General features: G+C 42.7%; 1 protein-coding gene across 1 annotated transcript in view; it reads right to left on the reverse strand.

Moving 5' to 3' along the window:
* Positions 1 to 27,076, reverse strand: part of RAB8A (RAB8A, member RAS oncogene family) — a 902,849-nt gene that overhangs the window by 209,200 nt on the left and 666,573 nt on the right. Inside the window, exon 6 of the mRNA XM_044090710.1 lies at positions 19,015 to 19,080. Within this exon, the coding sequence (XP_043946645.1) occupies positions 19,015 to 19,080 (66 nt within the window). The remainder of the gene's footprint in view (positions 1 to 19,014; positions 19,081 to 27,076) is intronic.

Consider the following 27,076-nt stretch of genomic DNA (forward strand, 5'->3'; position numbering starts at 1 on the left):
GAAAGTGGGAAAGCATGTTACAGATGTAGAATGGGGAACAAGGAAAAAGGAGCGAGTAAAAAAACAGACTGGTAACTACATGCATGCGTGGGAAGTTGAGCAGCGGAACTACCACCCAAGAAAGACGCTGTTAAGTCAATAAGTCTAATGAAAGAGCAAAATGATTACAGAAAGCAATAAAATATATGACCAAACATAACCTAAGGCATGCTGTTGTTCAACGCATGGCTTTAAGCCACACCACAGTACTACTTCTGCCCTCCTCTGTTTCTCTAACATCATTAACCACAACCGCAATAACAACAAACTATCCTCAGCACACTTTCTAGATCTATCCAAGCCTTTTGACATGGTTGACCACAAAATGCTTATAAATACCTTGAAGGCCTTCTTCTTAAACAACCGTGCACACCAATGGTTTCAATCCTACCTGCAGGGCAGGAAACAGGCAGTCCTATGGCAGGACAAGCTATCATCTCGCCTACCCATCACATTAAGAGTCCCCCAGGGCTCGATACTAGGACACCTTCTTTTCTCCATCTTTATCAACGACCTTCATTGTCATCTCAGATGCTACCTGCATTCAATATGCGGATGACTCCACCTTGATTTGTTCTGACACCTCACCAGCTACTTTATTCACATTAATCCAAAATACCTTCAATACAGTGGAAAAATGGCTCTCCAATCAACATCTAATCCTAAACCCCAACAAAACTAAGTTGCTCCTCTTCTCCCCCACATGCAGGACCCCCCCCTGCCATCCTTCAACATAACTGCTAACAATGGCACTACCATTTCCCCAGAAGCCCAAACTAAACTACTGGGTGTCAGTTGACAGCAACCTGAAGTTTGATGCGCATATCAAACTATCAAAACCATTAATAAAAAACTTGGCTCTCTTTACAGAATCAAACCTTTCCTTACCCCACTTGCTAAAACTGCAATTGCCCGTTCCCATCTGCTATCAACTCTTCTCTACGTCTCACCTGCATTCTCCAACTTAAACAAAACAGATCTTAAACTATCATCCTGCTATAACCACATTGTCAGATTTGCTACTAGCACAACCTACTGGATACACCACTGTCACAACCTAAGTCACCTAGGATGGTTTGAACTGCCAAGCCTACTGCAGTTCAACCAGCTAATAGTGGCACATAAAGTCCTTTACCAACCAGAAAATACACCTGCACTAAAAATATTATCAGCCCCTACACCAGCACCCAGCCACTGCGATCATCCACTAGACTCCTAGTTCCAACATACAAATCCAACTACTCAGCTGGGGACTCTGTTTACCAACTCTGTTGGAAAAATATGGAACAGACTCCCAGCTGACTTGACCATATAACCCTCACTAACTCAATTCAAAAACAAGCTCAAGAAATACTTCAAAACTCATTGGTTTTGTCCTTGCACTAAACCCGACTAGTGACCTCTCTATTTCTTAGGTGCCTTACTTTCAACTACTTCTAACTTTTTTCTACCACTCCATTTCAGGAAGGGTCAGTTGTAGAACTGCTGCTCAGTGTGTCTTAAACCTGAATGTAATGTTATGTATGTATGTTTAACTTTGAAAATAATGTTATGTTTTGTAAAGTGTTTTATAATAAGTTAGTACTATATGTGCTAAATGCTGGCATTGCTTATGACTGTAATTTGCTTGAAACTAGCATTTACTAAATGTTCAATGTGTATTATTATCTTGGAGCTTTTCTCCCCGGGCCTCCACTGAAAATGGACATATATTCAGTCGGACTATCCCGGTCGACAAAAGTAAAATAAATAAATAAAAATAAAATACTATAAAGCAAGCTAAGCAAATTATTTAAATAGCAGCGTGTGCAATTTGATAAACCAGACCGCGAGTTACTTGTAACACTAGCATGAACAAAATGTAGTTCAAAAGACCTTGAAAACAGAAAATATTTGATGACTGGATTTAGGCAATAATATAAACTCACACAGGTAATTAGGCATCAGGGAAGTGGGTGAAGCAAGCCAACAACAGATCTAAGTGATAGCAGAACAAAGAAAACATTATACAAGACATGACAGTGGGGGAAGCACCAGCTTTTCTCTGTGCTATCAGAGTGCATATGCTCCAGTCTTCATTGGAAGACTTTAGAGGAAGGAGCTTGTTTTTGTTTTGTAGACATTTTCAAAGTTTTATGAGTAGAGTTAATGGGTTAAGAGAAAGGTTTTAGTTAGTAATTTAATCCTTTTAAAAGCTACACTGTATGTTAAAGGAAAATGTACAAGAGAGGAAATTAGTAAAAATATTTACGTGGAACATAAATGGGCTAGCAAATGACAATAAAAAGCAAAAGGTACTAAGATACAATGCACAGGGACAATATGATGCATCACTGCTGCAAGAAACCTATTAAACAACAGAGGAAACCCACCAGCTAATAACAAAATGGCCAGGTACGGGATTTGGATCAGTGGTAGTAGAAGGATGCAAGAGAGGAGTAATCACTTTGACAGAAATTAATTGTAGTACTGAGATAAAAGAAACCTAGAAAAACAAACTAGGCAGAAATATCCCATTAAGAGGTCATTGAGGAATAACAGAGTAGCAATAGGCAATATCTACTTACCACCAAATAGTTAAAAAAAAAAAAAAAAAAAATATATATATATATATATATATATATATATATATATATATATATATATATATATATATATATACACACACACACACACACACACACACACACACACACAATGACATTCATGAAATAATGGAATATCACCAGTGGATCCTAGTGGTGATGGAAGACTGGAATGTAGTAGTCAGTAAATTAGATGTAGACAGGGGACTGAGACAAAGAAATATAACACCAAAAGAACTACACCTCCTATTTTTTCTACACTTGTACTGCTTACGAGATATAGCAGCTACTTATTACACGGTCAAATATATCACTTGTTCTAGACTGGACTGATTACACACCTAACAGAACATGAATATCTGGCACAACAAAAAAATTAAGCACCCAAAACCTATTTCAGATCATGCACCAGATGAATTACGACTAACCTGACCAGGGAACTCAGAATAAATACAGGCATTGGAGGGCTGAGACAGGATGGTGGGAAACCCCACAGAAGACAGCATACATGAAACAATTTGTGAAAACATGAATGGCCAGACGATGAACAAAACAGTCTGGCTAACTGGGACCTGTTTAAAGACACTCTAAAGTGTAATCTACAAGACTGGGAACAGAGGGAACAGGAAACTAAAAGAGGATTTCAAGTACAGAATTACAAGAATAAGAAAATGCCAACAGAATTAGAAAAACATAAGTAAAAATGAAGACAAAGAATTAAGGGAACTAGAAATAAGATGGAGGGAACAGCTAGATGACGAGTTCGTACATAATGTCAAGCAAAAGCATTTCTCCCCCCACACACAGACTACAACGCATCTAGACACTGAAGCTGCGACAAAGGAAAGTGAATAGTTCCATAACTAAAATAAAAGACCTCGAAAATGGCAGTTAAGTATGGAAGCCAGGAGAAAATAGGAGAGGTACTTAAAGACTACTATACTAGGCTGCATATGAAAGAATTGAGGTTAACTGTTTTAGGGTTTCACAGATGGGGTAGTATTTTGTAGTTTAACAACAGACACCCAAGGACCTTACTAGACCCTTTACCAAGGTAGAGATAAAAGACCAGCTGGAAAAACAAGCACATTAACAACAAGTGAGGAATAAATATGAAGTATAGCCCACATACATTCTTAGATATACATGTCTGTAACTCCTGGCACTGGGCTGTTCCCCATGTACATATCGAACATTATAGAAAATGTTTTAAGATAAAAATGTCTAGGGACAGCCACCAGAAGAAAATCCACATGAAGCATGAAGTGTGGCATATTGTATAAATGTGGATCAATAAACCAGAAACACAGAAAAGAAAAAGGACTACAGAACCAAACAAGGGGTGACTACCTACTGGGCTGGGGGGTATTACTCTACAGCATAACAAGTCTACATAACAGAATGGGGGTTCTGCAGGGAGAGAAGCAAAAAGATGCAGTGGACACTGCTGGACCCAAACAAACATGGGCTGGTGACAACAGGGGATGGGTCATGGAGTTACCTGGGCATATGCTGTGCAGGGATGACAGGAGAAAGTATGGCAGTGCAGCATTATGTTACATAAAGGACAGCTGATCACCACCATGGAGGCATGATCAAAACCTTGTGCGAGTCCCTGGGTGTTAAGGTACAGAACAGGGGAAGGGGATGTGGGTAGAACAAGCCAATGTATTAGCCCAAACACTCTTCAAAAGCGAATGAAGAGATATCAAAGGAAACTGGAATCAACAGGAACAGGCTTATAGTCCAGAGCTCAGAAGCTTCCAGGAGCAGACTTGGAGATTACGAACTCCTGGCTATGAAAACAGAAGGGGACTGAAGTCTGGGATGATGAAGGGGTCACACAACTGGTGTGGACTTCCCAGAAAGGACAAAGTTGTGGAACTGTCCTAAACAATGCAGGAGGAGTCTGGATGACGACAGTGATCATAATATGTGGTTTGGAGAGGACCGAAAATGTAAGAACTCAAAGAAAAAAGTTAAGGGTGTAGGATTTGAGAGAAATAACTATGAATTAAGGGATAGGGTCAAAGATGAACTAAGGGACAGACGATATTAAGGAAATAAACATTCTATGAGAATTGGTTAGAAATAAAGAAGTGCTAAGGACAAGGGTTTGAGGAAGAGGCAGAAAAAGGAGGCTAATGTGATTAAGCAGGTGGTGAAGCTAGGAATTAAGTCACAAATACAGATCACTCAAGAGGAGAAAGGGAGGAGTGGGATGGTTGAAAGCATGCAGTACAACAGGGCAGAAGAACAAAGAAGGCGAGGGCAGCAAGTGCCTGACTCAAGTGGGGAAACTACTTTAGGTATACAGCAGAAAGTTGGGAAAGGATGGGAAAGACTTGGACAGTCTGACCAAAATGAGATGGAGATCAGGAAAGACTGGACGGCTGGGGGGCAAAGTAGATGAACAAATACTTCATATATCAATCTTTGCAAAGGAGAGCAAGGGCAGGGTAACCTGCTGATCTACCATACATATTTAAATCAAATGCCATTTGATAGAAAAAAGTCAACACACAGTTTTTCCTATGGAACAGCATTTCATTTAAATGTGTTCAAAAGACTGACAGAAATCCCTGGGGAGGATGCAATGCAGCATGTGGACAACAGTAAAGAGGTTCTAGGCTAGAAAGACAGGATGCTGAGAACTGAAAAAGTGTAGGAACAAGATGGGCTGCCTAACAGGGTACACAGGAATCTGGTCAGTATGCTGGGCAGTTCCATGACTTCACTAGATTACTGGTCTCTACGGAAATGCATCTACACACCATAAAGTAGTGAAGCTGACTGTGGTGGATGGGCCTGAACAACAGCTGCAGTTAACAACTGAGAGCAAGTTTGCATGTTTCCAAAGAATCAAGCGGGCATAACCAACTAATGTGTACTTTCCAGCAGTAGTGCACGTATTCTAAAATGGCCGATTTCATTCCAACAGCACATGGTGCAGTAGTGATGCTACTTTCAGTCATGTTTGTGGTTCAGCATTTACTGCAAAGGGACAAAGGAAGGAAATGAGCCTTCTAGTAAAGATTGCTGCAGCCTACGCATTCTTTGTGGTCTGACGTTGGTCAAGCTGTGTGAAAATCAGTTTGTGCGTGCAACACTGTCAAGGTTAGGTTTTCAACTTCTCCCAGAAAAGCAGCAACATACCTTGTACATACAGCCTTTCAAACACAAAGTGATGGCACTACAAGACCTATTACCTACGGAGTTCACATAACCTTTAATAGTTGACTATTCATTCTTTCAAGTGTTCCACCCTTCTTCCATCTGCTCCAGGCAACCCTGAATGATTCTGGTTAGCCTGCTACACAGTCTTCACTAAAGACTGTTCGATTAAATCAGTCTGAAATGGTCTGCATTTTAAATGCCAGCTGCTTCACCTTCTCTACTTGTTTTATAGAAGGTGTAATGTGACCTAAACTATTTTCTCCTAAGATGGCTTGCATTTTAAATGCCAGCTGCTACACCTTCTCTGCACACTGTTTTATAGAAGGCGTAATATGACCTCCTAAACTATTTTCTCCTAAGATGGTATGCATTTTAAATGCCAACTGCTACACCTTCTTTGTGCACTTTTATAGAAGGTGTAAACTATTTTCTTCTATGTCCTCCAGATGCCACTTCAAGCATATCACTCCAGAAAGAAATACAGAAATGAAAACCACCATATCCACCTTACCCGTCTCAAACTACATCTGACATCTAGTAAACTAGTGCTGTTTCTTTCACAAACTTGCAGATTACTCATAACTCATCTCGTCTCTACGCTGACAATAGGAACTTTACAGCAGTGTAGCTGATGTCTTATATTTCATAACTCTTTACTGATCAAGCACTCCGATTCCATATGCAAGAGATTTTCAAGTGCTTGGCATACTGGAAAGGGGTGGACTCAAAGCATTCTAGAGGCAACTACATGGTCCTCTGTGCATAGTTTTACAAAGCATTACATACTGGATTCCTTTTTCAAGTCTAGGACTGTTTTGCTAGGACCATTCTCCAGGAGGTCCTGGATTCTAATCCTTCCTTCACCCAGGCTGGATAATCTTTGATATTGATAATCAACCCTAAACAGCCAACAGCTACTATAGCAGTGAGAATGATGACCACAGCATGGCTGTGTAAGCTGCACTTCCCATAAGAGTAAATGTTTAAACTGTTAACTGCTGCAGTAGCAGTGTCCACCCTCCGTACCCCTTCTACATTGCACAGCTAACTGTTGAGATAAAAAGTTGCACGTTTATCTCTTTTTGGGGTTTCAAGATTAGTAAGCTTTTTCTTTTTGTTTGGGTAATGACATCCTGAGTGTAGGTTTGGAAGGGTGCCAGGGCTTTTTTTGACGACTGGCAGGTCATTGTACCTGGGGCAGGATACAGCCCAAATAGCCACAGGCTACTGCAGTGAGAACAAACATCTGTATTTTCTTAATACTGTATTGTTTGTGTATCAAATATATACCAATACTATCTGAAGGACTCAAGTGCCTGTATTATAAATGAGGCAAACACAAAACTCCCGAAAGCCCCCCGATCTCCCCATTTACACATATCAAGTGAAAGATAAAAAATTACTTGGGAGGAACAAAATGCTATAAAATGCATTTTCTCTTTTGTTCTGTCACATCCTCACTTTTCATTAGTGCAATCCTGACTCGTACACTAATACTGCAGCCACCTAGAGGGACTGATACTCTGTTAATGAATGCCACAGCAAATTAGAAACAAGCAAAAGATGATAAAACTGTGAGTGCACTTACTCTAAGAATACAAAAAAGAAAACCCTTTAAATCAGACGGAAATACAACCATCCTCAAAGAGGATTAGATTCTTCTGAAAACAAGGATCAAGGCATCCAGGTAAGACATAAGCAGCTCAGATGGGCCAATATCTAAACAACCAGTAGGAGGATACAGATAATGAAGCCTCTGCATGAGCTCTGTCCGGGCCCTGCCTATGTCCACAGAGGATGCAATCATAGGTACAGATAAATAAGCTCTTTTCCTCCAGAAGCAATAAGCTCAATAAGGAAAAATTATGCTACTGAATGCATATTGCTGTTTTGGATTTAATCTGGAGTACAGTAAACAGGAATGGGAGGATTAAAACATTTTTTCTAGTTTTTTTTACTCCTTAAAATCTGCATTTTTCTTCTGTTTCTTACCAAGCTTTATGCTTATTTTATTTAATTTGTTAACCACACTACAGCACCAGTCCAAGTGATCTTTTTCATGCCCAGCAAAGAGCATACAATGACTTGAAAACATACAAAGCCCAACATATTTTGGGTGGCAGAGTGTTGCATTGGATAGTATTGCTGCCTCACTGCAAGAGGTTCTCTGGTTAGTCTCTCAGCTAGGATTGCTTTCTGCATGTCCCTTCAAAGTCTACATGGAGTTTCTCTGGGTGATCAGGTTTCCTCCCGCCTTCATTAAGTAGACTGCTAACTTCTAAATTGTCCATAGGCGTCTTGATTGTTTGTGCGCATATGCGTGTTCACGTGCAATATGAAAGACGGGCTTGGATGCTCTACTTCTGTAACACCCACCCCCCTACTGCCTTGGTGGAGTGCAGTGGCTGTTCACAGGGCTGTTATAGGAGTCAGTTGTGACTCAAAGTGTGGATTTTAACATTTTATCCAGCCTGTGACATTTAATTTTAATCTGCCTAGAAATAAACAGTAACGTGGCATTCAAAAAGGATAAATCACTTACCACAATCACACTCTAATCTTTTACTAAAGTCTTGACAAAAGCTCTCAAGAAACCAGCAAACAAGTGGAATGAAATTCCTCCATTGGTGATGCATAAAGTGAAGCATTGAGATCAGGAAAAAGAACTGGAAATTGCTCCTGTCACAGTTGGCAATATACAAACACCTTGTGCACCCAACAAGGTTCCATGGAATATTGGCACAAGACCAGCATAGGCCTTCAGAGATGTGAAAACTAATGAAAACTATGGCTGGTTAAAAATACAGCACATTAGGTGGGTAAACCCAGCTGTTATGATTTACTGTTCAGCATCATTCCCTAAGATCGATCAATATAACATGAACATCTTCCCTTCCTCACACACTACCAGGCTACTTCTACAGTGGAACTTCCCTTCCCTTCTCCCCTCACTCAGTCTACAAAATCCCTGTGGATGGAGATAATCTCCCTGTTGTATACCTGCTATCTCATTCCTTCAGCCCACAAACTATACTCCAATAAAGTCTTGCAACATCTTCTCAGTCAGGGCTATCCATTTCCTTAGTTATGCATGCAAAAGACTTCTACGGATGCTCTTTTTGCACTATATCATCGAGCTCCTGATAACTGATGCTTCTCCCTTTTGCTCCTCTTTCCTCTCCCGTTTGTTTCCCATGTTAGACTGTGGCTGACCAGCTGGCACCCTGAGCGTGCAAGCTCTTTAGTCTGACTATCGAGCCTTCTACGTCATCAGTCAGCTTACTGATTTGTCCATACTCTCAAACAGCCTAATGATTTCCTCTCTCCTGCTTGGCTTTCCATCTAACACAGGCAGCAAAAATATCTTTAATATCACACTGCAGCAGAAGCTATCAAGTATTATTAGATCTGTGTGTGTGGGGGGGGCAAATATGATTGTCTTGTACACTCAGAATTGATTAGCAGTCATTCAGAAGAAATTGCACACTGCTTTGTGGGAAATTAATGTCCAACTCGGGAAACCAAAGGGAATTCAAAGATCCATACTTAAAGTACAGTCTTCACTACTCCAATCAAAAACAAACTGCAAAATGTAAACAGGAGGCTCCTGATGCACACAATATCAAAATGACGAAGAGATATCTCTCTCACACACAAAAACTTTTTCTTAAGGATTTAGAACCAGCACACCTTACAAAGTCAAGACCGGTATGTTCAAGAAAGCCACCAGAAAATGGTATGAATGTGGGACACACAGGATACCTCCAGAAAGCTGCAAATGTTCATACTGCAGGCAAGACCAAAATACGCATCAAAAGAAAACAGTACATTTTAAACAATAACCAAGAAACAACACAAAGGCATAATATGCATGTTGATCAGTCAATTAAAACTAAGTGATATAATACAAAAGATCAGCGTATGTATTAGCTGTAATATAACAGTGAGAGACTGAAAGGTGCGATTGCAAAAGCGTGACAGCTTACCTAGAAATGGAAAGCCACTCCAAAGCTTTTAAAAGTGTTTTCATAAGAAGGTTCTGTCTCCCTATACCCTTGATGTAGGAGCTGTGCGCCCCAACATCCCAGCTACTCCTATATTATCTCTGAGACTGCTGTGCCTTGAAGAAAGAGGAATTTTCCGAGTTACTACAACTGCAGTCTTGGTATACAATTCAAATCACTCCGTGTCAAGTTCACATCTCTCACAGTCGATCACTACTATACTACACTTCCACCTGGTAAGAACAGTCTACAAAACCAAATGGAAAAAATGAGAACATTAAATGTACTACAGCAAACTTTAAAAGTGGGTGTAACAATTACCACCTTACATACGTCAGCTTACGTAATGAAAGTCATCTGCAGCATAAGACAGACTAAATGAAGAGATTTACTGGTCTTTACAGAGTAAAGTGTCATATGAATGATATATGACATATGTCATATGGGTGGCGCAGTGGTGCAGCGGTAAATGCTGTAGCCTCACAGCAAGAGGTTCTCCGGTTCGATTCTCGGCTGGGGTGCCTTCTGTGTGGAGTTTGCATGTTCTCCCTGCGTTCGCGTGGGTTTCCTCCGGGTACTCCGGTTTCCTCCCACATTCTAAAAACATGCTTCTGGAACATTTCTCCCCAGGCCTCCACTGAAAACAGGATCTGTGGAACCTAGTCGGACTTTCCCGGTCAACAAATGTTAAATAAATAAATAAATAAATAAAATGAAAGAGTATCATCTCATTATTTCAGGGTAAAAGAAAATTAAAAGGCCAACTATAAAATGAATGTTTTTTTTATTTTTTGCCACGAAATGAGAATGGCAAGGCTGATTAAACCATTCACATTTCTTAAGACGGTAACCTTTGCAGACAACCCCAGCTGGAGGAATGCAGTAGTGCAGTGTGCTACACAGGTATTTTTTTGCCCAACTATGGTGCATGCTGCAGTCAGCTGAAGACCAAAGCCAAATCTTTTTTTTTTTTTTTTTTTTTTTTAAATCCTTTGCATGTAAGCTCATTTTCTTAAGCAGTAACCAGGTCTTCTAAATATTCTAGAGGAATTCTGCTCCCCAACTTCATGTTGTAAACATGCAAAAAATACATGTACTGTATGAAATTCTTAAAGGAGTTTGACCATAAGGGTTCCTCTGAGGGAACTATTCCTTCTAATAGAAACTGAAGATAAAACTTTGTAGCTCACTTCTCAATCACACAAATGTAACAAATCTCCACATAAGATTGGTTACCGATGCTCCAGCTCTACTGCATAGAGTTTTTGACTTTGCCTATACCCCAAAGTGACCTAGGCTGAGCTAGCGGCTCAGACATTGGTAGAGCCAGCTAAAAAGGATTCCTGCAAACTGGACTCTGAGTGGCAGCAATTGGGAATCACAGATGTGTGAAGGTATGTACTTGTTGTGGACCTAGAAATGTACTTTCTTTTCCAGCAAATGCAGAAGCAAGGCTGTTAGGAGCATACAAAACATGCCCATCCTCCTTGCTGAATGACATCTGCTCCATTCTGCTGTAGCCAAGGCTTCTGGGGAATGAATGAGCCAATACAGGCTTGGTTGTTAAGGGAAGCACAGGGGCCAAAATGAGCCAATACAGGCTTGGTTAAGGGAAGCACAGGGGCCAAAATGTATATTAAAAACAACTGATTGCACATGGAAAGATTCATTCATTCCTTTATTTACAATACCTGCTGGATGATGGGAGGTACTGCCAGCACAGCTAGCTGGAATTTTGTAAATAACTATATGTCATTTGTGAATGCCAAACTGATTTATACAAGATGCTTGTGTTACAAATGTATTAGGACTGTATGTCATATGTATATCAACCTGATTTGTAGAGATGTTCATGTTGAAAATGCATTTGTAAAGTCCTTTTGTTTGAAATGTATCCACGGTGTGACCTACTGAGAAAATAAATGTATATGTGTAACTTGTTTAAATGTGTACGTTTTAACAGAGGAGACTGGAAGGTTAACCTCAGTACAGCAAACTTTAAAATATATCTGAAATTAAATCATTTTATAGGCTAGGCCTTCAATGCAGCCAGAGTCACAAAAAGTCTGTACTAGGAAGCTTTCTGCATTTCCTTTGGGTTGAACTAATTACTACTCTGGTCGAGACCAAATGTTCAACATTTGGAAGTTCGAATATCAAATAAAAAAAAAACTGCAAAAGAAAAAAACACTAACAGCGTAGGCAGGGGGGCAAGCCCCCCTGCACCCCCCACACCCCCCTACTTATATATACCAATTCCGAGACCGCACTTCAGTACAGAAAAGGGAAATTCACCCTATCTGCACCATATGGCGGCAGTGAAAGTCAATCTTCGAACACTTAAAATTTTGAACGTTTGGTTTCGACCGTGTAACGTTCGAATTTTTGAGCGTTCGAAGATTTGTCAGGTACCTGCTAAATCCTCCCAGTTTCCAGCAATGGGGTTTTGTATGGGAACTGCAAGTCAAATGACCAGAAGTGATGTCATTCTGCAAGCTATCCCAGAAAGTACAGTTTTGTACCTACCATAAATGTAGATGTTCGAAGATCCACATTGCTGCAGTCATAACACTTGGGGTAGTCCGCTGTCCCAGTCGGCCCGAATACCAAAGTATAAGGCTGACGCCGGTCAAGGCGCATTTGTCTGACGTCAGGACATCAGGGTATAAATGCGCATGACCGACGTCATATCCTCAGTCTTTTCTTGCCCCAGATGTCAGAAGACCCTGAAAGGATAAGGCCAAACCAAAACAACAACAACAACACAACAAACACCCCTGTACCCAATATATATACAATATATACAAAGTTAGAATGGTACCCTCTCACTCACACAACCACCCCTAAACAAAGAGGGGAAGGAGGGAGGACTGCAGCAATGTGGATCTTCGAACATCTACATTTATGGTAGGTACAAAACTGTACTATGTTCTTCATCTCACATTGCTGCAGTCATAACACTTGGGTAGAATCCCAAAGCAGAGGTAAGGGAGGATGGCACAATCACAAGGAAGCAGGAGCTGCCAACATGCCCTGTAAAATAGCAGTGGCAAAACCAGCCCTAGATTTAGAGTAGAGAGGAAGGTGATAATGCTTAGAGAAAGTGTGTACTGAACTCCAAGTAGCTGCCTCCAAAATATCCTTAGTTGCCACCCCCCTTAAAAATGCTGTGGAAGTGGCAGTAGCCCTAGTGGAATGAGGTTTAATCCCAGCCGGAACTTCCTTGCCATGATGGGAGTAACAGAAAGTAATGCACAACCCAATCCACTTAGAAATAGTTTGTTTTGACACAGGCTTGCCCTGAGAACCTAGAGCAAAAGAAACAAACAACTGCTGAGACTGCCTGAAATCCTTAGTCCTGCTTAAATAGTAACGCAACTGCCTGTGTACATCCAAAGTGTGCAAAATCTTTTCCCCCCTATTCTGGGGATTTGCATAAAAAGTAGGCAAATGAATAGTTTGGTTTAAAGCCACACTAGAAACCACTTTAGGCATAAAGGAAGGGTTAGTACGTAAAGATACCCTATCCTTATGGAAAATTAAGAAAGGCTCCACCGCCATAAGGGCCTGCAATTCAGACACCCTTCTTGCAGAGGTAATGGCTAACAAAAAAGCAGTCTTCCATGACAAATATTTCAATTCAGTCGTAGCTGCCGGCTCAAAAGGCTGTAGAGTGAGTTTCTCCAACACAAAATTGAGATCCCAAGCAGGAGTAGGAGCTCTACGTGGGGGTCTTATATTCTTTGCCCCTCTAAGAAATTGCTTGAACAAAGGATGAGAAAACAATGGAGGGTCACAATCATAGTGAGCTGAAATTGCTGCAGCATGAATCTTAATGGAAGAGAAAGACAAACCCTTGTCCAATAACTCAGTAAGATATTGAAGAGCCCCACTCAAATTAGGCTCTGAAACATCCAAATGCTTTGCTGCACTCCAAAACAAAAATCTCTTCCATTTCTCTTCGTACACTCTCCTTGTACTAGGTCTTCTGGCTTCCATAATCACATTCAAAACTTGTTGGGGAAGCTGAGACCTGCTATGGTTCAAAACAGAATATGCCAGGCTGTTAGATGAAGAGAGTGAAGCTTGACATTGAGTAGATGACCATTCTCCTGAGACAATAGGTGTGGAATCAAAGGTAAGGGCCATGGAGGCTTCCGACTCCTCAGTAATGGGTACCAGTGCTGCCGAGGCCAATCTGGAGCTATTAAAATCATCCTTGGCTTGTCCTGTCTGACCTTTAAGAGTACCCTTGGAAGGAGAGGCAGAGGTGGAAAGGCATACACGTGAAGATTTTTCCAACTGAAAGAAAGAGCATCCACTTTCCAAGCTGTGTGATGAAACCTTTTCCAAAACTTTGGCAGCTGGTGGCTTAGTGGAGAAGCGAACAGATCTATGTCTGGAGTCCCCATGACACTGTCAATTTCTGAAATACATGAAGATCCAGTTTCCACTCGTGGGGATCCATGATTTGCCTGCTTAATACATCTGCTAAGGAGTTCTGTGCTCCCGGCAGAAACCTTGCCTGTAGATTTAGTTGTAGGCTGAGAGCAGTCTCCCACAGAATCATTGCTTGCCTGCATAGAGGATAAGAATGTGTTCCCCCCTGCTTGTTGATGTACCACATGACAGTTGTGTTGTCTGTCAGAATCAACACCTGTCCTGGAAGAAGTAAATCCTTGAAAGCCATTAATGCAAACTGGACTGCTAACATCTCCTTCATGTTGATATGTAGATGCTGTAGTCTGGGAGGCCACTTGTCTTGTATCCACTTTCCATTCAGATGAGCTCCCCAAGCTGTGTCTGAGGCATCTGTCGTTAAAATCTGACTCGCCTCTGGCCGGGTCACAGAGAGTCCCTTGTTTAGGTGACATTCCTGAGCCCACCACAAAAATTCCTGTTGAATGCAAGGTATTATTTGAATGACAGTGTCCAAATCCTGGCAGTGCTGTGTCCATACATTTTTGAGATACCATCGCAGCTTCCTCATATGCAGTTTGGCATTGGGAAGCACCTGAATACAAGATGCCATGAACCCTAAGGCTTGAAGGACTGTCCTTGCAGTCAGCCCGGACTGATGAGATAGTTGATGGAAGTAAAGAGAAAGATTCTTTTGCTTGTCCGGGGTTAAGAAGGCCATCTGGGTTGCTGTATTCAGTCTCACACCCAGAAAGCACCTGTCTTGAGAGGGTACTAGACTGGACTTTATTTCGTTCACAGAATACCCTAGGCATCTTAGCACTGCTATCACATATTCCAAATGCTGAAGAAGCACTTCCTTTTCTTGAGCCAGAATCAGGCAGTCGTCCAAATAAGGATAGATTTGTATTCCATTTAGCCTGAAGAAGGCTATCACTGGAGCCAGAGCCTTTGTGAATACTCTGCAGTAGATAAGCCAAAGGGCAATGCAGAGAACTGATAATGAGAATTTCCAGCTCGAAAACGCAGATACTTCCTGCAAATTTGTCTGATAGGAACATGAAGGTAGGCTTCCTTGAGATCCAAAGTTACCATCCAGTGATCTTTGCCCAGCAGAGGTAAAAGCTGTTGTAACGTCAACATTTTGAACTTGGGAATGTCCAGATAAGTGTTGAGGATAGATAAATCCAGAATTGGTCTCCACGTGTTCCCCTTTTTTGGTACTAAGAACAGGCGTGAATAAAATCCTAGGCCCCTTTCTGGCACAGGAACCGGCTGAATGGCCCCTATTTGGATTAACAGAGAAATTTGCTTGTGAGCCTCTTTTCTTTGTTGAGGAGGAATGTCTGGCATGCCTTTGAAAGGAGGCAAGGTATGGAAATAAAACCTGTAACCGTGGTGAATGATATCCAATACCCATTTGTCTTGGGTAATTAAACTCCAGTTTTCTCTGAAAAGTGCCAATCTTCCTCCCAAGGGTGCTGCCAGACGAGAAGATTCTGGCAGCTGAAAAGGCAGGTCATTGAGTCTGCTTACGAAAGGGCTGACCCCTGCCCTCACCAGAAGACTGAGCCGGTGAACTCCCTGTTCTAGGCCTAAAAGATCCCTGAGCTCTGCCCCTACCACGTCTAGACCTACCCCTAGACTGGGAATCATAAGCAGGATATGTCCACCCCTTAGAAGGCCAATTCCTACTAAACTTCGGAGGCTGAACCTGCAAAAAATCTTTAACAGTCTGCATAGACTTAGCCTTGTCTTCCATTTTCTTTAGAACTGCTTCCACAGGCGAACCAAATAACACATCAGACTGTAAAGGAGCATCTAAAATCCTTGTCTTAACATGCTCAGCCAAATTCTGATCCTTCAGCCAGGCATGCCTGCGAAGAACCGAGCCAGTGGCAGCCACCCTCGAAGAGGCCTGTACAGCATCAAAACCACATTGCAAAGAATGCTTACCCACCTGTTCAGAAACATGAGCTAAATCCTGCAACTCTTTACACTCAATACCTTCCGCCAGAGCATCTACCTTAGACTTTAATTGTGAAAGGAGATAATTTTGGTATTTTAACATGTGAAACTGGCAATTCAAAGCCCTCATGGCTAGAGTGGAAGAAGTATACACTTTCTTTCCCCATCTATCCAAAGCCCTTGCCTCCTTATCTAAAGGAACAGGATTTTTCACAACAGAAGCCTTAACACCTTTAGGCCCTTGAGAAACAGTTTCTGGGTCTGCCCTAGGACTCTTAAAAAGATACTTATGAGCGTCAGGCACCCTATAATATCTATCTGGTTTAACTGGAGCAGGGGGCAAAGAATCAGGGTTCAGAGAAGCCTCTGCAAAAACATCTTCCACCACATCCAGAACAGGAGGTATAGCCAAAGGCCTGTGATGGGGTAGAAACAAAAATTCCCTAAGCCTTTTCCTGGAATCAGAGAAATCCTGACCTTCCCATTTAAAATGCTCCCTCATGGAATGAAGAGTCTCTGAAAAAGAAAAATCCTCAGGAGGAGAAGCAGAAGGAGTAGAATCATCTACATCAGAATCAGAGTAAGGAGAATACTCCTGCAAGTCTTCAGCCGAAGACTCAGAAGCATCAGAGTACTGCTCAAAACTCCCAGGCTCAGGTTCCACCCTAGGCCTCTTATCAGGAGGGGGCATAGAACCTCTAATCATTGTAATCAAATCTTCAGCCATCTTAAGCATATGCTTCTTAGGCACAGACCCTGAAGAACTAGGTGTAACACCTGAAACAGAACCTGGCCTGCCCCTGGGAGAAGCCTTGGAAACAGAAGGGGAGGGCCTAACCACCTTAGGAAGAGAGGGAAGAACAGCTACCTGAGAAGCCCCTTCAGCCTGGCCTACCTCCTGAGAGGTTACATCATGCAGTAACAAAGTCTCTCCCTGAGATTCTAAAGAAACTTCTGGCTGAACCTCTGGCTCCACCGAGCCCTCTAAAGAACCGGCGTCAGGGACGGACGGTTCTTCCAGCCTAGGCCTTGCTGCTTTGTCCTTGCGCTTTTTAGAAGCGGCGGAGCATCCGACGGCATTTTATAATTACACCGCTTCCCAAAAACTAACCTGGCACAATCTAACCTTCTCTTAATAGTGCGTTTGTTAAATCTAGCACAAGAGCGGCAACCAACAACGTCGTGCTCAGGCCCTAAACAAGGTATACACAAGGTATGGTAATCCCTATGCGGTATCTGTTTCCCACAAGAAATACAGTTATTCACTTTTTCTGACATCCGGTAAAATACTGAGGCAAGAAAAAACCAAAATATTCCCCAACGGGGTACTTAGCCAACTTGGATTCGGTCTGAAACTCCGACTTCGGAAAATCTCAGAACGCCAACCTGCACTTGCAACGCTGCTTCTGCATCGGACCACGCGGCAAAAAAGACTGGGGATATGACGTCGGTCATGCGCATTTATACCCTGACGTCCTGACGTCAGACAAATGCGCCTTGACCGGCGTCAGCCTTATACTTTGGTATTCGGGCCGACTGGGACAGCGGACTACCCCAAGTGTTATGACTGCAGCAATGTGAGATGAAGAACATCTAATATTTTAGATACGATTTTGAGAAGTCTCCCAGTGAGACACAGCATTCTGTATTCTGTCTGGGGCCTGACAAGCACCATTCACCATATCATCTGCCTTGCTCTATTAAGTAGAGAATAGTAATTCTCTTACATTAATTCAAGAATATAGTGAAGTTTAGTTTAAGATATTTTTTCTTTATTTGCCCTTCATTGTTATTTTAAATAGTTCCTGTGATTTGAACTCTGACGTCACTGTGAATATATACGCAGTATTTCCTTGTTCTTTTATTATTTATTATTAAATGTACTTAAATCTTTCATTGTGGCTGATCTTTGTAGAGATAAGTTTTGAGAGTATCTGCATATTTGGTGACACTGTGTGGGCCACTCCTAACAGCCTTGCTCTTGGTCACACTACCATTTGTATTAATATTAATTTCACACAGCATACTGGGTACCCTTGGAAACGCCTTAAGGTAGCTGTCAGGAGTTTCAGGTGGCAATCGCAACTACCTTATAGTCTGGACAGAAGGGGACATAGCTAGTAAACCTCTTCCAGCCCTTCCCAGCTGTGGGTGGGTGGGGGTGTCAGCTACTTGGGCAGACGCACGAAGTACTGGGACAGAGAGGGTGCTGGAGGTCTTGGTTTGGACACTCAGCTGAGACCTCAACTCTATAACTGTGCCAGTGGGAAGTCTTACTGGGGATCTGGAGAAGAGAGGAACCAGCTCCCTGGACTATGCTCTTAAGGGAAATTGTGCTTGATGCAGAGAGCTACATCTGGAGATACTGTGTGCGTAACGGTTATCCTTCCAGTGAATGTTCCCCACAGGTGCCAGTGGTGATAATTTAGACTCCTTGATTACTGGCCCAGAAGAGGGGCGTCACACCTGTATTATTCAGTTCAAGAAAGCACACAGCTAATGTCTATATCTTAGCAAGCAATGGGCTTAAGGCAGGAAAACAATCCTGGGCAATACAGCAGGTCATCACAGCAAACCATCTACCTTCAGTGAAGATTTTTTCAATCCTGCAGGTCATAGCAACAGCCCGCATTACCGAATTCTTATTTTTCCTTACCTTTAAGTATTTGAACCCAACATATTTGGGGGAAAAACCTTTACAGTATACAGTACTCATTTAGCAAATGGGAATGTGACGCTCAATCCCATCATGCAGTAAAACAAACATCTGCACCATCATCACCAAACATTTACAAAAAATCAAAAACATGACTAGTACTTACGTTTTCCACATTGATGTTTGCCTTTGCACTGGTTTCCATAAATTTAATTTGGTAGTCCAATGCTAACTAAAAGGAGACAATGAATAATATCAAATTTAAAATCTTCCACAGAATATGCATATTCTACAATGAACTACAAGAAGAACAAACTGTTGTATGATTTTAATATAAAAATTCTTCCCAACCACATATTGCAAATCAGTATCAGATTACTGGCCTGGCTTACAAATATGCAAAGCATTATCTTCTCTCTCTTGAATGTTAACCACTTAACTATACAGACTACCAAGTATATTAGATACTCTGCAATTTAGGTAATGCTTGCTCATTTACGCCATAACTATTTTCATGTGTAACCAAACACTGAATGCTTGTTCAATGACAAATGACATGTGTGGACATGATATTCAAACATATACATTCAAGATTAGATTTTTTTGTCTTTTGCAGTTTATTTTAATAACAAGGCCCCCCCAAGCATGTCCTTTAACTAATAATAATTACACTTCCTGTGTGAAGTCAATTCAGTGATTACCTCTACTCCTTTCTCACTTCCTTCCTTCTACTGGTACAACACTGCTTTTTAACATGCATAAAAAGCTACAAATTATCTTTACAGTTGAAACATACTCAATGCATTATGGGGGGGGGACTGTCATTTTATATAACCCTGAACAAAAGCCAGGGAGCAAGTTACATCCACAACGCATGAAAACCCTAGTACTAAACAAACCCAATTACTGGTATAACAAACACAGAAACATCAGTTAATAGCAGCAGCTTATTTGAATAGGTCTTCATAATGTACTGAACTGCAAATCATCACAGAATATGAAAACCACAAAAAATGCTTCTGCAAAAGATGACCACAAAAGGAAGTACAACAGGTTTGTATTATACATCAATCATTTAGTTTACTGAGAAAGCTACATCAAAAGGAAAGTACAGTTGTGTACACTTACCATAAATGTAGATGTTAGAGTGTATTCACTGTTGCAGTCATCACCTATGGGTTATTCCTTGCTGTGGTTAGCCCTCGGCCGGCCCGAATACCAGAGTTAATGTTTTTCTGTGTCAGCTGCTGTCACTTCTGGACTGACGTCAGGTTGTCAGTGCTATAAAGCAAGGCAGCTGACACCATTACATCAGTTTTTCTTGCCCTAACCAGTCAGAAGCCCAAGGAAATATGGCAAAGTGGTCCTGGTGGTTAAAAGCCACGCTAAGAAACTCATGTCTCCCTAAGGAAAGAGGATACAAGGGGGAAGGAGGGAGGGAAACCAGGACTGCAACAGTGAATATACGCGAACATCTACATTTATGGTAAGTGTACACAACTGTACTATGTTCTTTGTGTTTCACTGTTGCAGTCATCACCTGTGGGAGGATTCCCAAAGCTGAGGAGAGGAGTGGAAGGATTAGAGACCTAGGCATGGGTAAGCAAGCCCTGCAGAACTGCAGAGGCAAACCCTGCCCTAGCCTTAGAGAAGAGGTAGGTGGTAATAATTTGTAAAGGTATGGCAGAGGCCCACGTGGCAGCTTCCAAGATGTCCCTGATGGGAACTCCTCTGAGGAATGCTGTGGAAGTGGAGGCTGCCCTAGTGGAATGGGTACAAACAGATTTAGGGGGTGGTTTCCCCGTGTAATCTGGAGCAGAAATGGATACAGTGTGATATCCATTTGGAAATGGTTTGCTTGGAAATTGGTTTCCCCTCTACCCCTAGGGCAAACCTAACAAGAAGTTGGTCCATTTTCCTGGAGGGTTTAGTACGGACCAGGTAGTATCTGAGCTGTCTGTGCACGTCTAGTGAGTGCAGAATTCTTTCCCCCTTGTTTAAGGGCTAGGGAAAAAGGTGGGTAGATGAATGGCCTGGTTGAGGGTCACATTAGATACCACCTTGGGCATAAAAAAGGGGTTAGTCCTTAGGGAGACCGTGTCTGCATGGAAAATGATGATGGGCTCAATGGCCATCAGTGCCTGAAGTTCTGAAACCCTTCTGGCTGAGGTGATAGCTAGCAAGAAAGCAGTCTTCCAGGAGAGGTATTTCAATTCTGCTAAAGCAGCAGGTTTGAAGGTTGGTAGGGTTAGTTTTTCCAAAAGATAATTCAGATCCCAGGCTGGCATGGGTGGCCTTCTGGGAGGTCTGATATTAGAAGATCCTCTGAGGAATTGCTTAATCAAAGGATGTGAGAACAGGGGCAGATATGTATCGAAATGAGCTGAAATGGCTGAGGAGTGTATTTTAATAGAACAGAAGGAGAGGCCACTATTGAATAACTCCGCTAGATAGTCCAGGATAAGAAGGACAGAAGGTTGTAAGGAACTGGCTCCTTTGGACTGGTTCTAGGACCAGAATCTTTTCCACTTCTTTGTGTATGATTTTCTGGTGCTGGGCCTTCTGGCCTCTGTGATAATGTCTAGGACCTGTTTGCTTAACAGGGGCCCCTTGCTTGCCTTTAGAGTATTAGCCATGCTGACAGTTTGAGAGCCTGCAAGTCTGGGTGCAGCATTTCCATCCCCACTTGAGCCAAGAGATCTGAGATCAGGGGAAGCTGCCTTGGAGGCTGTGATGTCAGGCTGTGCAGTAAGGGGTACCAATGCTGTCTGGATCAATCTGGAGCAATGAGGATGACCTTTGGTCTCTCCTCCCTTATCTTGATCAGTACACCTTGGGAATAAGAGGCAGAGGAGGGAATATGTACAGAAAGAGGGAGTTCCAGGGGAAGGTCAAGGCATCCACCTTCCACGCTAGGTGACGACGCTCCCTGGTACATAATTTTTTTTTTTTTTTTTTAGCTGGTGGTTGAAGTGCAAAGCAAAGAGATCCACCTCAGGATTTCCCCACTCCTGAGTGACTTACAAAAAGATCTTTCTGTGGAGCTGCCATTGGTGGGGATCCAGTAAGTTTCTGCTTAAGTGGTCTGCCAGGGTGTTGTTGATCCCTGGTAGGTACTGGGCTATTAGGTGCAATCCCATGGAGGAGGCTGTAAGCCAGAGGTTCATGGTTTAGTCTGCACAGAGGGTAAGACTGGGTCCCTCCCAGTTTGTTGATGTACCAACATTACTGTGGTGTTGTCTGTTTTGATGGGGAGAACCCCTGGCCTGGGATGGGGTTGGAGGGATGTCAGAGTCTTTTGTACTGCCATTTCCTTCTGGTTGATATTTAAGGGAAGGTGCTGGGCATCCCAAAGACCTTGGGAGCACCTGCCCGCTAGGCGAGTGTCCCAAGCAATATCTGGCGCGTTGGTGGTGATGGTCTGCCCAGTAGAGCGGAGGATGAAGGGAAGACCCTTGTTCTTGGCACAGGCTTTGATCCACCAGAGAAACGCGGCCCTTATACAGGGGATCAGAGGGAGAGAGGTCTCTAGAGGCTGTTGAGTGTTGACACCAAAGGTTCTTTAGATACCACTGAAGCTTTCTCATGTAAAGCCTGGCCAGAGAAATTAAAAGAATTCAAGATGCCATGTACCCCAAGGCTTGCAAGAACTTCTTTGCTGTGAGGTGACTTTTGGATGCCAGCTGGGTAAAGTAGAGAGGCAGGAAGCTCTGCTTTTCTGGGGACAAGAAGGCCATTTGGGATGCTGTGTCCAGCAGTGCCCCCAAGAAAATGATCCTCCTGGAGGGTGTTTGCTTTTATTTCTTCTCGTTGATGGTGAACCCTAAGGAAGTTAGGAGGGTTTTGACAAAGAGAAGGCCCTGGAGCAGCTTTTCTTTACACACTGCCTGAATGAGGAAATTTTGCAGAGAAGGGTAAATCTGTATATTTCCCTGTCTGCAAAATGCTATGGCCGGGGCTAAACATTTGGTGAATACCCTGGGAGCAGTAGATAAGCCAAAGTGAAGCACAGAGAACTGAAAGTGTTGTGAGCCTGCTCTGAAGCGCAGGAATTTCCTGCAGGATTCCCTTAGGGGGATGTGGAGGTAGGCATCTTTTAGGTCTAGGGTCAATAGGCAGGCATTTTTTGTCAGCATAGGCAGCAGCTACAACTACTGCAAAGTTAGCATTTTGAATTTGGGGACCACCAGGGAGGTGTTCAGAATGGCTAGATCCCGGATGGGACACCAAGTGCCCTCTTTTCCAGGATCAAGGAATAGTCTGGAATAAAAGCCTTTGCCTGTTTGGTCTGCGGGAACAGGTTCTACTGCCCCCTGGGATATGAGAGTTGGGACTTGTTTTAATGCCTCTGCCCAATGATGTGGAGGTAAGTCTGGGTACCCTCTTGGAATTGGGAGTTAGTTGAAAGTGAATTTGTATCCCTGAAAAATGATCTTTAAGACCCACTGGTTCTTTGTTACAGACGGCCAATTTTCTTTGCAGAGGGAGAGCCTTCCTCCTAGCTTTTGGTGGGTGAAAGGAGGGCAGAGGGAGGAGTGGGAGTCATTGGGAGTTTTTGCCATAGAAGGATGGCTTAGAAAGTACAGTTGTGTACACTTACCATAAATGTAGATGTTTGAGTGTATTAATTGTTGCAGTCATTACATTTGGGTTATCCGCTTTGCAGTACCCTCAGTCGGCCTGATTAACAAAGTCTTGGGTCCTGCATCAGTTTCTGTCCCTTCTTCCATGACGTCAGGTCGTCAGGGGTATAAAATATGCAGCCGACGACATTACATCAGTTTTTCTTGCCCTAGATCTCAGGTGCCCCCCTAATGGGAAGTAATTAAATCTATAAATACAAGGATATACCTCCAACAGAAAAGCAAACACACCAAAAAGCTTTTAGAGCATAGTAAGTGAGAGTAGAGGTTTAGCCAAAGGAAGAAAAAAGGGGCTGGAGGAAGGGTAACCAGGACTGCAACAGTGAATACACTCGAACATCTAAATTTATGGTAAGTGTACACAACTGTACGATGTTCTTCGTGTTTCACTGTTGCAGTCATTACATTTGGGTAGATTCCCAATGCTAAGGTTGGGAGGAGGAATTTAAACAGAATTAGGACCAGCTATAAGGCCCTGCAAGACTGCAGTGGCAAAACCAGCCCTGGATTTAGGGCAAATGGTAATGCTTGGTGAAAGTATGTACAGAACTCCAGGTAGCAGCTTCTAAGATGAACCTAGTAGGGACTGCCCTGAGAAAGGCTGTAGAGGTGGATGCAGCCCTGGTTGAATGGGGTCGGATGCCCTGTGGGATCGGTTTTCCATTCTGCTTATAGCAGAAATGAATGCAGTGGCCTATCCATTTTGAAATGGTTTGTTTTGAAATAGCTTTCCCCTCTGTCCCTGCAGCAAATGCCACCAGTAGTTGTTCAGATTTCCTTTGAGGCTTAGTCCTGTCCAAGTAGAATCTAAGCTGCCTGTGCACATCTAAAGAGTGCAGTATCTGTTCCCCTTTTGTTCTGTTGGTTAGGCAAATGAATGGACTGATTACGAGCCACACTGGATACTACCTTTGGTATAAAGGAGGGATTGGTTCTGAGGGACACCATGTCCACATGAAAGATGATGAAAGGTTCCACTGCCATAAGGGCCTGTAATTCAGATACCCTTCTTGCAGAAGTGATTGCCAAAAGGAATGCTGTTTTCCAGGAAATAAATTTTAAATCTGCAGTAGCACCTGGCTCGAAGGGAAGAAGAGCGAGTTTCTCCAAGACAAAGTTAAGATCCCAGGTTGGAGTTGGAGCTCTCCTGGGCGGCCTTAGATTTTTGGCCCCTCTGAGGAACTGCTTGAGCAGTGGGTGAGAGAAGAGGGGAGGCTCTGTGCTATAATGAGCTGAAATGGCAAAGGCATGAATTTTGATGGAGGAAAAAGACAAGCTCTTATGAAGCATCTCAGTAGAACTGGAGGTAAACTGGGCATTGCTGCGGTCATTCCTTGAGATTGGTTCCAAGCACAGAATCTTTTCCATTTTGCAGCATAAGATTTTCTAGTACTAGGCCTCCTTGCCTCTAAAATGATATCCATCACCGATTTACTGAGGGATGGTAAAGGAGAGATTAGGTAATTAGCCAGGCTGCAAGGTTCACGGTTTGCAGCTGAGGGTGCAGAATCATGGTCTCCTGCTGAGACAAAAGGGAAGGAGTCTGAGGCAGGTGCCATGGAGCCAAGCGCGACACACTGCGCAAGAGTGGATACCAGTGTTGGCGAGGCCAGTCTGGTGCAATTAAAACTGTCCTTGGCTTGTCGTGCTTGATTTTAAGTAGTACCTTGGAGAGCAGAGGTATAGGAGGAAAGGCATAAACTGAAGGATAAAGCATCCACTTTCCAAGCTTGCTTGTGGGGAATCCTTGTGCAAAATATGTCCAGTTGATGGTTCTGGGGTGAGGCAAACAGGTCTATATTTGGACTCCCCCCCATTTGCTTGTCAACATGTTGAAAATCCCTGGTTCCAGTTTCCATTCATGTGGGTCCATGAGGTTTGTGCTTAATCCTTCTGCCAGTGTATTTAGTTTTCCTGACAGGAATTCAGCTTGCAGATTCACTTGGTAGCTCAAGGCTGTGTTCCACAATGCCATGGCTAGTCTGCAGAGGGGGTAAGAATGTGTACCCCCCTGCTTGTTTATGTACCACATGACAGTGGTGTTGTCCATCTTTACCATTAGTTGTCCTGGAAGAATGTGGTCCTTGAAGGCTGTCAGGGCATTCTGTACAGCTAACATTTCTTTTGATTTATGTGCAGGTGCATTTGATTTGGGTTCCATTTGCCCTGAATGCACTTCCCTGCCAGGTGAGCCCCCCACGCATAGTCTGATGCGTCTGTTGTTAAGATTTGTTTGGCAGGGGGGTAATGTGAATGGTAGTCCCCTGTTTTGGTGGCAGGCCTCTGCTCACCAAAGGAACTCTAGGCGTAGGCAAGGTATGAAAGGAATTCTTGCTTTCAGATCCTGTGAATGTTGACACCATAGGCTTTTGAGATACCATTGTAGTTTCCTCATATGCAGCCTTGCATATGGAATTAGAAGAATGCATGAGGCCATGAACCCCAAGGCTTGCAGAATTTGCCTTGCAGATAGCTAGGTTTTTGTGACCAATTGTTTGAAGTAAGTTGTCAAATGTATCTGTTTCTCTGGCATGAGGAAAGCTATCTGGGAAATTGTACTCAAGCTTGCTCCCAGGAATATAATTTGTTGACAGGGTACCAAGTGGGATTTCTTTTTGTTTATGGTGAACCCCAGATAAGTCAGTACCCTTTGAATAAAGGCCAGATGATTGAAGAGAATGTCCTTGCTTTCTGCCTGAATTAGACAATCGTCCAGGTATGGGTATATCTGAATATTTCTTTGCCTGCAAAATGCAATGACTGGAGCTAGGCATTTTGTGAATACCCTGGGTGCAGTAGATAAGCCAAAGGGCAGTGCAGAGAATTGATAGTGCATGTAGCCTGCTTTGAAACATAGGTATCTTCTGCAAGACTCCCTGATAGGGATGTGCAGGTATGCTTCTTTTAAGTCTAGTGTTGCCAACCATGCATCCTTGCCTAGCATAGGAAGCAGCTGGTGAAGCGTCAGCATTTTGAATTTTGGAATCACCAGAAAGGTTTAGAATGGAAAGGTCCAGGATAGGACGCCATGTATTGCCTTTTCTGAGTACCAGGAAAAGTCTGGAATAGAAACCTTGTCCCTTTTCCTCTTCTGGTACCAACTGAATAGCCCCCATGTTTAAGAGAGAGTACCTGATTTTGGGCCTACGCTCACTGATTTGGGGGTTGATCTGGCCACCCGCTTGGTGTTTATAATGTGTGGAAATGAAATCTGCATCCTTGGGACACTATATTTAGAAAGTACAGTTATGTACACTTAGCATAAATGTAGATGTTCGAGTGTATTCACTGTTGCAGTCATTACATTTGGGCTATCTGCTTGCAGGTAGCCCTCAGTCGGCCTGATTAACAAAGTCTTGGGTCCTGCTTCGGTTGCTGTCCCTTCTTCCATGACGTCAGGTCGTCAGGGGTATAAAACATGCAGCCGACGCCATTACATCAGTTTTTCTTGCCCCAGATGTCAGGTGCCCCCCTAATGGGAAGCAATTAAATATAAAAACACAAATATATACCTCCAACAAAAAAGCAAATACACCAAAAAGGCATTTAAGCATAGTAAAGGAAAGTAGAGGTATGGCCAAAAGA

This window comes from Protopterus annectens, chromosome 13.part0 (assembly GCF_019279795.1).
Source record: "Protopterus annectens isolate FY-2018-M chromosome 13.part0, PAN1.0, whole genome shotgun sequence".
In the NCBI taxonomy this organism is placed as follows: Eukaryota; Metazoa; Chordata; order Ceratodontiformes; family Protopteridae; genus Protopterus; species Protopterus annectens.